A 15,908-nucleotide genomic window follows, 5' to 3' on the forward strand; every position below is an offset into this window, starting at 1 on the left:
TATCCACTTTGGCCCGTAATATGACGCTAAACTACAATGTCCCCTCAAACTGCCATTCTTGGAATCTTCTTGCAAAATGATCAGTGGTCTACCTACTTTAGTACTGATAGCACTGTAGCATTACTAAAATTAACTATCTACTGATGAAATTAACTTTCATACCAAAAACTTGCCATTATCAAAAATAACATCAGTATCCCACTTTTTCACCAAAATCAGGAAAACCAAGAAGAATTGCATGAAGAACACAGAACAGCTAGAGATTATCCTGTACATATGGTATGTGTGAAATATATATGAGGAAAAATGAATTATTACACAGTCATTATTATGAATTATTACACAGTCATTATTTATCAGGTCTCAAAGAATCGTAACCTTTCAGGAGATCCTGCTGTGTTTGAAGGAACCGTGCATTTTCTGTACATTTGAAGGCAAGCTCTCCCACTTGAGCTGGTACTGCAGATGTGACTTCAAGAAGTTTGATGAAAATGCTGCATCTCTGATCTGCAGCTCCATATCATCCAGTGGGTTCACTGTTCAGCTGCTGTTTCTGCTCAAAACAGGCCAACCCAAATTCACTAGGATGATGGGGGAAGATGCTGAAGAAGCATCCAAAGACTGGGGAGGGGAGGGAGGTGGCAGGGGGGCGAAGAGACACGTACCTCCCCAGACTCAGCCACGGAGAAGTCTGGGACTGACTGTACCACTGGGATGGCAGTATTGGACTTGAACAGCTGAGCTGACACCAAGCTAGTTGGAATTGTTATTGGATGGCATTGAATCTGTAAATCAATTTGGGTAGAATTGACATGTTAACAATATTTATTCTTCCAATCCATGGACACTGAATGTACTTCCATTTATATAGGTCTTTGATTTCTTTCAGCAATATTTTGTAGTTTTCTTTGTATAGGTCCTTTACATCCTTGATTAAATTTATTCCTAGATATTTGATTCTTTTACTTGTTATTATAACTGGAATTTTTTTTCTTCATTTCCTCCTCAGATTGCTCATTTCTACTTTATAGAAACACTACTGATTTTTGTGTGTTGATCTTGTACCCCACCACTTTGCTGAACTTGTTTATTAGTGCTAGTAGCTTCGTGGTTGATTTTTTGGAACTTCTTATATATAGGATCGTATCATCTGCAAATACTGAAAGGTTTACTTCTTCCTTTCCAATTTGGATGGCTCTTATTTCTTTTTCTTGCCTAATTGCTCTGGCTAGAACTTCCAGCACAATGTTGAATAATAATGATGACAGTGGGCAAATCAGTGAAATCCTGATTTCAGAGGCAAAGCTTTCAGTCTTTTCCTATAGAGTATAATGTTAGCTGTGGGTTTTTCATACATGTCCTTAATGATGTTGAGGAAGCTTCCTTGTATTCCTATCTTTCAAAGTGTTTTTATCAAGAAAAGATGCCAGATTTTGTCAAATGCCTTTTCTGTGTCAATTGAGACGATCATGTGTTTTTTTCCCCTTTGATTTGTTAATGTGATATATTACATTGATTTTCTTGTGTTGATCTACCCTTGCATACTTTGGATAAAACCCACTTGATCATGGTATATCAATCTTTTGATGTGTTGTTGCATTCAGTTTCCAAGTATTTTGTTGAGGATTTTTGCATCTATATTCTTTAGAGAAATTGGTCTGTAATTTTCTTTTCTTGCAGTATCTTTATCTGGCTTTGATATTAGTGTAATGTTGGCTTTAAGGAATGAGTTAGATAGCGTTCCCTCCTCTTCAATTTTTTGGAAGCGTTTTAGCAGGGTTGGTACCAATTCTTCTTGGAATGATTGGCAGAATTCACCTGTGAACCCATCTGGTCCTGAGCTTTTCTTTCTGGGGAGGTTTCTGATGACTGATTTAATCTCTTTACTTGTAATTGGTATGTTGAGGTCTTCTATTATTTCTAGAGTCAGTGTCTGTTGTTTGTGTGTTTCTAGGAATTTTTTCCATTTCCTCTAAGTTTTCTAATTTGTTGTCATACAGTTCATAGTATCCTCTTCTGATCCTTTTTATTTTTTATTCTTTTTATTTCTGTGGGGTCAGAAATAAAATCTCACTTCTCATTTTATTTATTTTTGTCTTCTCTCTTTTTTCTTTATCAATCTAGGGTTTGCTGATTTTATTGATCTTCTCAAAGAAGTTTTTTGTTTGTTTTTCATTATGTTTGTTTTCTCTCTTTTTTTAAAATCTCAAATTCATTTATTTCTGCTCTAATCTTTGTTATTTCTTTCCTTCTGCTTGCTTTGGGATTCGTTTGCTTTTCTTTTTCTAGTTGGGTCTTTAATTTTAGCTCTCTTTTTTTTTTAATGTAGGTATTTAGGACTATAAATTTCCCTCTCACACTTCCTTCACTGCATTCCATAAGTTTTAATATATTGTGTTTGTTTTCATAGTGAAAGAGATGTAGAAAGACTCTAGATTCTGTTTGCTGGAGGACACTGATTTTTTTTTTAAGTTTTTTTTTCCTCAGGCAATTAACCTGGCTGAACTCAAACTCCAAAGTCAATTTCTGCTGTGGCAGGTAGTAGACAAAATCTCAGTTTAGTTCTTTTGGCCTTAGCTGGGCTTGTTGGAGTCTGCCCCACACGTGTCTGGTTCAGAACCAGCAAGAGACTTGGGCAAAGTTTTTGCGTAGAATTTCAGGCTCCACCTCTCTGGTTCTCTCCTTTCCAAGATGTTCTGTCTCATTATTTGGTGGCTGTGGTCGCTTTGGACTCTGTCCTCTGATTGCTTCTTCAAGCCAGCAAAACTGTAGGTGAATAGCAGTAAAATGTGGGAAACTCACCCGGTGGCTGTTCTCATCTTCAAGGATGGACTACCCTCCAACTTCTGTTTTCCGTCACGCTCTACAGCAGTATCATCCAGTAGAATATTCTGCAATGAATGAACTGTTCTATCTCTCCACTGTCCAGTGCGGTAGCGATAAACCCCACGTGGCTACTGAGAATTGAAATGTGGCTGTTGCAACTGAGGAACTGAATTTTTTATTTTATTTTATTTCATAATTGATTTAAATTTAAATAGCCAACATGTGGCTAATGGCTACCCTATTGGACAGTATAGCTCTAGTGTAGTTGGTTTTTGCATTCAGTTTTTGTGTATAGAGTTTATAGTTGTTATCTAAGAGAGGGCTGGTCTGATGTGGCTAACTCCACCAACTTGGCGATCCTCCCAAGTCAGTGAGTGTATCTCTTCCTTAAACTCTCTTCTTTAAGCTCCCTTCCTTAAACTTAAGCTCCCTTCCGTAAGCTCCCTTAAACAGCCATATAATTTTTCACAGTATGGAATCTTGAGGTTTCTGATCCCCAACTTTTAGACATGAAGGTTACTTCCCATTGTCACTGGAAGGGAGAGAGGGAGGGATGACAAAGGGGCACAAGGAAATTGGGGGGTGCTGGCACTATGCATTACTCTGATTGCTATGATGATTTCACAGGTATGTGTATGTGCTACAACTAATCACATCATACACTGTGAACATGCACAGTGTATTCCAAGTCGATTGATCTCACACTCCCATCTATATGCTCCATCAAGTTCCTGTACAGGCACCAATCGGATCCCACTCCTCCCCACCTGCCTGCCTTTGGGGCTGGGGTGATCATTTTGTTACGGAGCACAAGTGGGGGGCAAGGATGGGTCTCTGCCCGATGTGATCAAGTGACCCATTCCTGAGACACCTGGGTTTCAAAGAAAGAGTGTATTGCTCAGTGCAAAGCAGGAGATCAGATGGCCTGTCGGTCTAAGGAGGTTAGGGTTTTTATGGACTCAAAACAAGGGAAGGTAGAGTGGTTACTGCTATGATAGCAAGTAGAAACAAAGCCTGGGACTAGTTCAGCAAGTTTCAGTAATTTCAGGTATTAACTTTTGGATATTCTATAACATACTAGACAGTTAAAAAGAAAATTTATATAGTGATTCAGTTTCCATAGTCATTTGTTAATTCTTAACTTCTTGGTTACGGTTTTCCCTGCGAAACTCCCAGAGACCTGACCCTATCTCCATCTTCAATCCTTCTTGATACCTCCCTGACCTGACACCCCAGTCCCACCCTACGAGGTGATGCTGGGAACCCCAGGACGTCTCAGGCTGGCCCTGGCTATTTGGGAAGAAAGATCCAGAGCTTGACACTCCAACCTTGTGGGGCCACGGCCCCAAAGAAAGGCCATGGGGCGGGGCAAGCATTGAGAGCGGGGCTCTCTCCAGGGTGAGAAGGACAGGGAAGTCCTCTTAAGTAGGGAATTTAATCTGACCCAGGTCCAGAAAGATGAGTAGCGGCTGGCCAAGTGACAGGGGTGCAGCAGGCTTGGCACCGGGACACCTTGGGGGCGGTGTTGGGAATCCGAGCATCTGGGTGTGGGAGGCAGGGCCAGAGAGTGCAGGGGCTGGAATGGAGCTGAAGAAGGGAGAGGTTGGGAGCCCAGGAGGGGGGGTGGGGCAGGGGCTTCTCACTTCCCCTGCAGCCAGCGCCAGGGCAGAATTGGGTAGGCAGCCGCACAAGACCTTCAGAGCCCTTGTGTTGGGTATTTTTTTTTTTATCTGGGAAGAGGGGGCAGGTTGCCAAGGGTGTTCTGAGAAGATACAGCTGGGGGATTGGAGGGCAAGCAGTGGCCAGGAAGCTGAGGGTACTGGGGGACACATACCCAGTTCACCAACATCCCTGAGTCTGCCTGGGGTTGTGGACGTTAGGAAATTCCATACTGACCTCCTGGTGTGCTGAGAGCTCAGACGGGTGGAGGGGTGAGCAGGAGCTTCCTTCCTGGGGAAATTTTGACAGCCAAAGGCAGGCCTCAGGTCCTGTGGGCCCCGAGCCACTGGCAGAGGGGGGCACAGCATCCCCTTCCCCACCTTGGAGAGGTTCCAGCCCTGGCGCTGTCCTTTGCAGGCTGGGTGTCCATCACTCCTTGCTTTTGAGCCTGAGGCTTCCCAGCTCCTAAGTGGGGAAACTGTGGTCCTACTGTATGGAAGGGTGGGTGGGGGTTGAGCTGACTTTGCCTGTTAAAGGAGATGGTTTCTTTTTCTAGAGAGTTCAACCAGCTGGGCTGAAGTCCCTACATCTGTTCACTCATCCCCAGTGTTATGCCAGACCCTGTCTGAGTCTCGGGAGTTAACAGCAGTGACGAAAACAACATTCTTGCCCTCACATGGCTTTTGCTTTGTGGTGAGGCAGACAAAGAAGTAAACAGGAGAACAGATCAAGTGGGACCAAGAGGCCTGAAGGAACTGAAGAGGGAAAGGAGACGGAATAATACGGTGGCTTCTTTCATGGTAGTCTGGGAGGCTTCTTGGAGGAGGTGACATTGGACCTGAGAAGTGAAAGGTGACACAAAGCTAGACATGTGGCTGGGTGATAACACATGCAAAGGCCCTGGGGCAGGAATGCACGTAGTGACTTGGAAGCCCAGCAAGCAGCCGCTGTGGCCAAAGTGGATTGAGCAGGAAGTGGGGCAGGGATGGTCAGCAGGGCTAGAAGGTAGAAGGCAGAAGTGGGTCTAAATGAGAAGGGCTGGCAGGGGCGAGTAACACCTCCTTAGGGTACTGGTGGGGAGCAGGATGGCAGTGCCTCCTGGACTGGCTGCTGCTTTGGTCATTAGCCCCCTGCTGGGCCCCTGCTCAGGAGGATCCAGAAGTGAGTCAGGGCCATCTGGAGGGAACAGGCTTGGGCCCAGGGCAGGGGCAGGCTGTGGTTATCTACAAACAATCCAGGCTCAGCACATCGTGTGTTCCTGGCCTGGGCCTCTGGCCATAGAGAGTCAGGTGACCCAGGCAGGAGGCCAGGCTTTGGGGGAAGGGAGGGGCAGGTCAGTGTGTAAGTGTCTGTCTGTCTGTTACTGGGCAGCCCAGGGGTCCTTCTGGGGTCTGAGTTGATTTCCTTTTTCACAGCCTGGCAAGTCCCATGTTTCCAGGTAGATCTGAAATAAAACCAACCTCTGTGTCCAGCCCCCTCTCTGCTGGGCATCATGGGGTGTGTGGTTTCAGGGGGGGCATTAATGATCAGGCCAGCTCTCTCTGACCCCTGGGGGGACCAGGGTTTCTCTGCTCATTCCTACCCCCCTCTGAAGTCAGCACAAAGCCCCAATCTCTCATTCCCCCAATCCCCAGATATTTTTAGCCACAAAGGAGGATTATCAGAGTCTGGCTCCCAGGTGACAAGGCCAGGGCTGGGAGTGGGGCCAGGGAGGCTTCAAGGGAGCAGCCGGGTTGGGGAGCTTGGGGAGGCGGGTGAACAGGATGCAGGCTCCAGCTGGAGAAGCTGGACCAGCCACTGCCTGCCTGGTGATTCTCCAAATGACTGTAGCGGCCTGGCCAGGTCCAGCCTGAGCACATTAGCTGTAGCTTTCAGGGAGGGATGGGAGGCATGGGGGTGCTTCCAGGCAATGAGAGGAGCCTCAGAGGCTGGGAGCCATCCTGAGGGCTCCAAAGAACCGCCTAGGACCCTCCACAAGCCAGTGCCTCTCACTTCTAGACTGCTCCCCATCCCACCCCCACCTCCTCTAATAATAGCAGTAACTAAATTTTACTTGGTGCTCATTCCACCCCAGGTGTCCTTTTAGGCACTTCACAGCAAATCCGCAGAACCACCCCCATGTAGGTGGAAGGGGCTGCTGTTAATCCCCTTTTACAGATGTGGAAGTCCAGGCACAGAGAGGCTGGGCCACCTGTCCAAGGTCACACAGCCGGTAAATGGGTGAGGTAGGAATGAAAACAGTTGCAACACCAGCGTGGAATGCATACAAAGTGCCCAGCCACCATGGAGGTTCCCATCAGTGTGCACAGCCACATAGTAATACAGAGAATCTACCCATTTTTTCAGATGGGGCACTGAGGCCCAGGGAGGTACAGTGTCACAGAAAATGAGCAGAAGAACTGGGGTTTAAAAGAGAAAAACTGAAAATCCAGGAGGAATTCAGTCCTGAGCCTCCTTCCCTCCTCAGGAAGAGGGTTCTCCACAGAAACAGAACTGACAGAATATACATATACACATGTAATAGGAATTAGGTCACATGGCATGGGAATTGGCAAGTCCAAATTCTGTAAGAGTGGCTGTGAACTGAAAACTTTTGAAAAGGTGATGGTGAAATCTGGCACGTCCCAACTCTAGGGCAGGCCACAAGCCAGAATCTCTGCTGAAGGTGAAGTTGTATTCCCCAGGAGAGGCTGGCTGGCTGCAGAAGAGGCAGAAATTCTGATATTTGAAATCCTCAGTTCTGCTTTTAGATCTGCAGTTGATTGGATGAAGAGAATTCCCCTCACTGCTGAGGAGGGCAAGCCCTTTAGTTAATTGTAGATGCAATCAGCCATAGATGCAATCTGACTAATGATATAATTCCATCTACAAATACCCTCACAGAAACATTCAGGCCAGTGCTTCTTTGACTAAACAAAATGGACATCACAACCTAGCCAAGTTGACACACGAAATTAAATATCACAGTGTGAAAGGGAAGTTTGAGCTGTGCTGGCTGAGAACACCCAGTTACACCCATGCCTGAACCCCTGAATGCCAGGCCCTGCGTAGATGCAGAGTCTCTAGGTTACAAGGCTACCCTTCAAGAGGGCACCTGACCCACCAGTAGAGGAGGAATTTGAGGGTCCCAGGGCAATGAGCATTTGGAGCCAGATCTCTGGCCATTCTAAGTTCCAGACCCTGTTCTTGAACACAAGAGTCAAACTTCGTTGTCCCAGGACTGCACCCTGCCCCCCTCCTTGGGGCCGAGACCCAAGTAGCCCCTGCCTCCTCCAACTGTCAGCAGAGACCCGCTTGTCTGACACCAAGCTGAACTCCTGCCCCAAATTCAGCTCACCCATCCTAGTTCACCTGGACCCCCAGACAAGAACTTGGAGAATTTTTCTCTCTTTTTTTTTTGTAGTTATTTTTTAATGTGCATGTTTTAATTTGCACAGAGAAAAGGGCCCAAATTGAAGTACACAGCTCAGTGAATTTTCTCAACCTGAATAGCACCCAGATCAGGAAACAGAACAATCCAGAAGCCATGCCCCTCTGGTCCTTGTAAGTGGAACAGGGAGGCAGAAGAGAGAGATTCAGAGAGAAGGCAGTGTGAGAAGGACTTGGTCCAACACTGCTGGCTTCAAAGATGGATGAAGGGGCCACAAGCCAAGGAAAGTGGGAGAACTCTAGAAGCAAGAAAAGGCAAGAAAGTGGAATCTCACCTAGAGCCTCCAGAAGGAATGCAGCCCTGCTGACACCTTGATTTTAGCCCAGTGAGGCCCAATTTGGATCACTGACTTCCAGAACTTACACTAAAACATTTGTGTCATTTTAAGCCACTGAATTTTTTTGTAATTTGCAACACCAGTAGCAGGCTTGAGGACCTGGAAGTGGAGTGCTGCTGTAACAAACACTAAAAATGTAAAAGTCGTTTTAGTATTGGGTAGTTGGGCAGAGTTTGGAAGGAGTTGGGGGAGTGTGCTAGAAAACGTAGATTGTGTCGAACAGACTGCCAGTAGAATTATGGATGTTAGCAACTCTGCTAGTGAGGACTCAGAAAGAATTAAGGGCCTGGGAGAGAAAATTTAAATCACTTAAGAGGATATCTAAATCATCATAAACAGGTTGTTCATAGAAATATGGATGCTGAAGGCCCTGCAGGTGAGGGATCAGAAGAAATGAGGAGTGTGTTATTGGAAATTGGAGGAAAGAAGATCCTGGTTATAGTGACAGAAAGCTTAGTAAAATTGTGTCCTGAAGCTATGGGGAAAACAAAACTTTTAAAGGATGGCTATTTAGCTGAGGAGATTTCCAAGGGTATTATTGAAAGTGCCACCTGGTTTCTTGCTGCTTATAGCAAAATGCAAGAGGAAAGAGATAAGTTGAGGGTGGAACTGATAAACAAAAAGGAACTGAGACATGATGATTAAGTAAATTCCCAGCATACCTAGATGGAAAAAGATGCTAAAATTAAGAGAGTCACTGTCAGAAAAGTGTGCTCTAGAGAAAAAACTGAGGTTGTAGCTGGACAACCTTTTCCTAATACCTCAGAAAGATCTATAGAGCAAAGTATGCAGTCACACAGAGGGCTCTTAGAAAAGATGAAGCATTTGATTGATTCTCCCAGCCGTCTCAGCAGAAACCAAAAATAGAGATGGGTTTATCTAGGAAACATCTGTGGAAGAGCCTCTTGCCTAATGTGACTTATGCAGGAGACTCACAACATTCTTGAGAATATATATCAGCAGAAACACTGCCAGCTTGGACCAAAAGGGGTGGGGAGAATACAAAAGGAAAGAAGGCTGCAGAACCCCCAAATTTTACAGGCGAAAAGCAGGCTGATAAAACTACTCAGCTGCAAACTCTCTGGGATGACCCAGAGAGTGGAGCCAAGAATCACAGAAAAGAGTATTCCTGGGTCTTGAATCTAAATGAAGTTTTCCCAGCAGGCTTTTGAAATTGCTTGGGACCAGTCAGTCCTTTTTTCCTTCCATTTTCTCCCATGTTGAATGGGAATGTCTGTTGCTGTTATCCTATGCGTGTGCCACCATTGTATTTTGGGAACCAGAAACTTGTTTCTTGAATTTACAGACTCATAGATGGAGAGGAATTGTGCCCTGCTTCTGGGATTGCACCCACAGCCTCACCCACACCTGATTTAGATGACTTAAATGATGAGATTTTGGGCTTTTGAGACAATAAGACTTAGGTGAGGTTTTGAACATGAGTTGAGGCTGTATGGGTTGGGACTTTTGGAGAACTTTGGGATGGAATGAATGTATTTTATATGTTGGGTGGACATTACTCTTTGGGGGCCAGTGGGTGTACTGTGTAGGCAGAATAATGTCTCCCCCAAAATGTCTACATCCTAATCCCTGGGACTTGTGAATATGTTACCTCATGTTTTAGTTTGCTAAAGCTGCCAAAATGCATATACCAGAACTGGGTCTACTTTTACAATGGGGATTTATTAATTTATAAGCTTACAGTTCAGAGGCCACGGGATGTTCAAATCAAGGCATCAATAGGTAATGCTCTCTCCCCGAAGAGCAGCTGCCGGTGAACTTGGACTCTTCTGTCACATGGCCAGGCACATGGCGGCTCTGCAGGACTTTTCCTTCTCTCTCTAGTTTCTTTGCTTTCAGCTTGTGGCTGCTCCATTTGTGGCCTTCTTTCTCAGCTTCTGTTTCTTTCTCTGAATTTCATCCTCTTTATAAAGGACTCCAGTAAGAGGATTAAGACCCACCTGTGGTGTACCTCAACTGAAATAACAAACACCCACAGGAATGAATTAGCTTTAAGAACATGATCTTCTGGGGTCTGTAAAGCCTCCAAACCATCACACCTCAACATGGCAAAGGGTAATTAAGGTTGTAGACAGAATTACAGTTGCTGATCAGCTGACTTTGAGATGGGAAAATTATCCTGGATATTGTCCAGGTGGGCCCAGTGTCATTGCAAGCATCCTTGTAAGTGGAAAAGGGAGGCAGAAGAGAGCGAACCAGATAGAAGGCAGGGTGAGAAGGACTTGGTCCAACACCACTGGTTCTGAAGATGGAGGAAGGGCCCATGAGCCAAGGAATGTGGTGGCCTCTGGAAGCTGGAAAAGGCACAGAAATGGATTCTCCCCTAGAGCCTCCAGAAGGGATGCAGCCCTGCTGACACCTCAGCTTTCAACCAGTGGGAGACCCATTTTGGACTTCTGACTTCCAGAACCATAGCTAATATATTTGTGGTGTTTTAAGCCATGAAGTTGTGGCAATTTGCAATAGGAAATCAATGCAAGCATCATAGGTATGCTTGGCCCGGTTATAAATGGGATCCTACAATGTGTGCTCCACTTGGTCAGACTTCTTTTCCGGGGTCATTTTTTTTTTTTTAATGCACTTTTGTTGAAATATATTCGCATACCATACAATCATCCAAAGTATACAGTTGTTCACAGAATCACCATATAGTTATGCATTCATCACCACAATCAATTTTTGAAAGTTTTCTTTACTCCAAAAAATAGAAATAAAAAAGAACACCCAAAACATCCCATACCCTTCCTTCCCCCTACTTATCTGTCCATACACTAGGTAAAGGGAGTGTGAGCCGTAAGGTTTTCATAATCACACGGTCACACCATATAAGCTATATAGTTAAATGATCATCTTCAAGAATCAAGGATACTGGATTGCAGTTCAACAATTTCAGGTATTTCCTTCTAGCTATTCTAATAAACTAAAAACTAAAGAGGGATATCTATATAATGCATAAGAGAATGACCTCTCAACTCTATTTGAAATTTCTCGGCCACTGAAACTTTATTGTATTTCATTTCTCTTCCCCCTTTTGGTCCAGAAGTCTTTCTCAATCCTGCAATGCTGGATCCAGTCTCACCCCTAGGAGTCATGTCCCACATGGCTAGGGAGAATTACACCCCTGAGAGTCATGTCCCACATAGTAGGGAGGGCCGTGAGTTTACCTGCAAAGTTGTCCTAGAGAGAAAGGCCACATCTGAGCAACAAAAGAGGTTCTCTGGGGGTGATGCTCAGGCACAATTATAAGTAGGCTTAGCATCTCCTTTGCAGTAACAAGGGCTTGGCTTACTACAATGGTAGTCCCCAATGCTTGTGAGAATATCGGAATATACTAGGCTTAGTCAAGGGCATTTTTGATACTTCCCCTTCCCTACCTTTCCTTCCACCTCCAGGTCTAGTCCGTCAGCAACTACTGGGGGCTCTGCCTCTGAAATATCTCTTGAGTCTTTCCCCTTCTTTCCACCCCCATCTCCTCTTGTCAGCCCATAGTGCCCCATCCTGGCCTCCAAAAGGCCACTTTCTGCATGGCACCCAATACCCCGCAGCACCCCAGCTCATCTAAAATAAAGCCAAGGGCTGCAGAACCCTCAGATTCCACTGGTGGAAGTATACAATCCTCCAGCCACCCTGGAAAACTGGCCGTTGCTTATAAAGCTAAACATGTGCTTACCTTATGACCCGGCACTCCCTCCCTGATGGATTTACCCAAGAGAAATGAAGACTTCTGTTCACGCAAGTTTTGTACACAAACGTACATAGCAACCTTGTTCGTAATGACTCACGTCTGGAAGCATTCCAAATGCCAATCAGCAAGCAAAGGGTAACCCAACAGTGGCCCTTATAATTCAGCCATAAAAAAGAAGCAAGAAGCTACTGGTAGACATGACAACATGGATGAATCTCAGAAACATTATGTGGCGTGAAAAAAGCCAAACACAAAGACATCTTGTATGATTCCATTTATATGAGATTCAGGAACCGATGAAACTAATCTATGTAAAAAAAAAATGAATGAAAATGGAGATTACCTTGGGGCAGGGGGAGGCAGAGGTGGATGCAGAAGGTGATGGTGGGACTCTGTGGGGAGATGATCATGTTTAGGATACAGGGTGAGGTCAAAACTCAATGAATGTGCACTTAAGATTGATGCGTTTCACTCAAAGGCAGATTTTTACCTCGGAACAAACAAAACCATAAACAAATAACGAACCCTGGTTAATGATCTACATGCCGACAGGTTTAAAGGTGACGTGTTTTGATGTCTGCCGCTTACTTTGAAATGCACCCATGGGCCAATGGGGCAACGGGGGTGGGTGGCAGGATGGATGGGTCCATGGATGGGTGGGTGGATGGGCAGATGTGTGATAAAGCAAATAGAGCAAAATGAGAATGGTTAGGATCTCGGAGGGTATACAGTTTTGTTTGCTATAAAATTCTTGCAACTTTTCTCTGGCTTTGAGATTTTTCATAATGGCACATTGGGAGACGTAATCCAGATTCCTTCCTTCTCTGCACAGTCTGTCCCTGTCACCCCTCCTGCCCTCACCCCCTCCCAATTTTCCATGGCTCGCTCTGCTGCAGCCTCCTTGCTGTTCCTCCAACACACGGAACACAATCGTGCCTTTGCACTGCTGCCTTCTCCCTCTGGAGAGCCTTGCCCAGCCCCTTCCCTGCTCTACCCCACCCTCAACCTAGGGCTTCCTCATCTTTAAGTTTCAGCTCAGATGGTATCTCCTGAGAGAGGCCCCCTTTGGTTACTGCATTTAAAATTGCACCACCCTGTTTGTTTTTTAACCAGGCCCCATCATGCTCTTATCTAATTTATTTATGAATCTGTTTACTTATGTGTTGGCTGTCTTCCCTGGTGGGAGCTCCCAGGAGAGAGGAATGTGTCTGCTTTGTTCCCTGCTGGGTCTCCGAGACCCAGCCCTGGCCTGGCACGTACAAGGCAATCAGAAAACATCTGGATGGATGCATGGATGGATGCATGGATGGATGGATAGATGGGTAGACATTTCTGGCAGGGACCAGTGTGGCCATCTGAGCACTTGGCTCATGGTCTCAGGAAAGGCTGAAGCTGCTTGAGCTCCTCGGGCAGGCGGGGCCTGCCACTGGGCTAAAGCTGGCTTTCTTCAGTCGCCACTGTTGATGCAGCACACCCAGGCTCAGGGCAGGCTGTCCTACCCGACCACAGTCCCTGGGAGAGTGAGCCTGACGACATTCATTCCTAAAGGGGATGGCATGTTCGTTCTGAAGGGTGGCCAGGGAAGGAATTGTGGATTGTTTAAAATCCTTAAATTTGGGCTGCCTGCCATGGAAGGAAACCGTCCCAGTCATTGGAGACCCAAGTCCATGACCCCAATCAGCCACCGTTTCCACATCTGTAAAATGCAGAATAGGGACAACTACTTTTATGAGCTATTGAAAGCCAGTAGGCTGAGCACTTTAGTGACCCCATTTACCGACGAGCTTGAAGACGGGGTGGTCGGGCCACTGGTCCTCCACATCTGTCCTTCACCCCAGCTGTTATAAGCTCTTTGCCAGGCTCCGTCCTGGGTGCAGGGGGTAGAGGGCAGCGAGAGGAGGCTGCCTGAGCATGCCCCGTGTCTTGCCCGCCCCACGCCCATGGCGCCCCATTAACTGAAACATGTGCTCTCCAGGATGTGGTCCAGCCTGAACGAGTGGCTGTGGCAGGACAAGTTCTGGTTGCCTCCCAACAACTCATGGGCAGAGCTCGAGGACCAGGATGGTGTGATCTACGCCCACCCTCGGGACCTGCTGGCAGCTCTGCCCCTGGCGCTGGCCTTGGTGGTCACACGTGTCACCTTCGAGAGGTGAGTGTTCCCCATCGTCGCTCACCTGTGCATGTGCATGTGCGTGTGCAGTGCTTCCCGTGTGCTTTCCGCACTGTGGATTGTCGTGGTGGTGTGTCCCAGGGAGAGCCTGGCTTTGAAACAAAGCACCCTTCTTGGCTCCAGTCTGTCCCCCAGCTGCACCCACCTACATCCCCCCTGGTCTCTGAGTGCTGGTTTATCAGAAATCTGGCTGCAGCATCTTTATCAAACAGGGGCAGGGACCTGGGGGACAGACACCCGCTTTGCAGAGGCCAAATGCCAACAGTGAGGAAAGCCCAGTTCCTCCTGCCCTGAAAGCCCCTGCCTCCTCCCTCTGCCCCCCGAGGGCAAGCCCTACCCTGGCCCCCATCTCCCCTCTCCCCTCTCTCCAGGCTCCTTCTGACACCTTTCCTCTTCTTTCCCCTTCCTGGCCAGAGGAAGGAGTGTCTATACTCAGGTCCCCTCCTTTGTACCCCCCATTCACCGCGACTTTCCCCCCCCTGCCCCCTTGCAGCCTGGCTCCCATCCCCTAAGAGTGTGCCCCCTTGCCCTGGTTCCCAAGGCACCTCCTTGCCAAACCCCGTGCACTTTCAGACTCCACATTGAACAGGGCTTCCACCTGTTCTCCTTGGGGATCCCTCTCCTGGGAGAGGGTTGGGCTTTCTTTCTGTCCTCAGCATGCGTGTCCCTAAGGAGCCCCTCCTGGGGTCCCCCTCCCCCCAGTCCCGGGTGCTTTCACCCTTCCCACGGCCACATTGACCAATGCTGTGTTCCAGGCCCTCCTCCTGCCTGAGACCCCCTGCCTGGCTCTGCGCTGCTCTCAGCCACCCTCAGGATCTACCCCCTGCCCCCCACATAAAGCCCCACAGCACCCGCCTTCCTCCACGTGTACCTCCCCCACCTCCTCTCACATCTGTCTGCGGATCTGCGTGGCCCTTCGTGGCCTAAGCCTTGACACTTACCTGGACTGTCCTGCAATTCCTTCAGGCCTGGGTTCCAAGGAAGCCTGCCCTGCCCCTCCCTCATCCCCTCTGGGCCCCCCACTTGGGGCCCCTCCTTCTGTCCCAGCCCTTACCTCAGGAGCCTGGGAGTGTGGGAGCGTGGTGCATCTCGCTTTGTCCCTCCTGACGCCCAGGCTCAGACTAGGCCTGGGAGGACCCTGGGAGCTTCCATGGAAGTGGTTTCCTTATGCTCTAGGCGGGTCATGCATCTCACCTCCATCCCCAATTGAGCAACCCCGAGGTGGTACTGTCACTGTCCCCATTTTACACAAGTGGAAGGAGACTGAAGCACAGAGAGGGCAAGTGATCCCCCCAAGTTGCACAGCAGGGAGGTGCTGGGGCCTGAGACTTTGCCTGTGGGATTCCCAGAGTCCCAGTTCAACCTGGCCTCGGAGGGTGAGCCTCTGCCCTCCCTGGGGGGGTGCAGGGGGCAGGGGTGGGACTGTGCCAGGTTCACCCTTGGAGCCTGCAGGGGGTTTGCATAATTAACTGGTTATCACTTCCCAAGGGCACCTGAGAAGGGCAGTGGGCGGGGCAGGGATTTTAGCTTTCATTAAAGGAAAGGAAAGTGAGTTCTGGGTTCGAACCCTGAGTCTGTAACACATGGTGTGACTTCATGCATGTCTTTGGCCGCTGGAAACCTCACTTTGTCCGTTGGGTCAACAGGAAGGTTAAGTGAGCCAGCGTATAACCTGGCAGATAGTGAGCACTCAACAAACATCAGTCCACCCACCCCAAAATATGATGGAGACTGGAATGAGTTGCCTATTGGGCTGCTCTGGGCCTCAGTTTCCCTGAAT

At 47.5% G+C, this 15,908-nt stretch overlaps 1 protein-coding gene and 1 pseudogene across 3 annotated transcripts in view; one reads left to right on the forward strand and one right to left on the reverse strand.

The window, feature by feature from the left end:
- The window catches only part of CERS4 (ceramide synthase 4), a 38,609-nt gene that overhangs the window by 13,100 nt on the left and 9,601 nt on the right, over positions 1-15,908 (forward strand). For all 3 annotated transcript variants that reach the window (XM_037824401.1, XM_037824400.1, XM_037824402.1), the window contains exon 2: positions 13,934-14,107. In XM_037824401.1, coding sequence (XP_037680329.1) covers positions 13,935-14,107 — 173 coding nt within the window. In that variant the 5' untranslated portion in view covers position 13,934. The remainder of the gene's footprint in view (positions 1-13,933; positions 14,108-15,908) is intronic.
- LOC119525515 lies at positions 350-12,368 on the reverse strand (annotated as a pseudogene).

The sequence above is a fragment of the Choloepus didactylus genome (assembly GCF_015220235.1).
Source record: "Choloepus didactylus isolate mChoDid1 chromosome 25 unlocalized genomic scaffold, mChoDid1.pri SUPER_25_unloc2, whole genome shotgun sequence".
Taxonomy (NCBI): domain Eukaryota; kingdom Metazoa; phylum Chordata; class Mammalia; order Pilosa; family Megalonychidae; genus Choloepus; species Choloepus didactylus.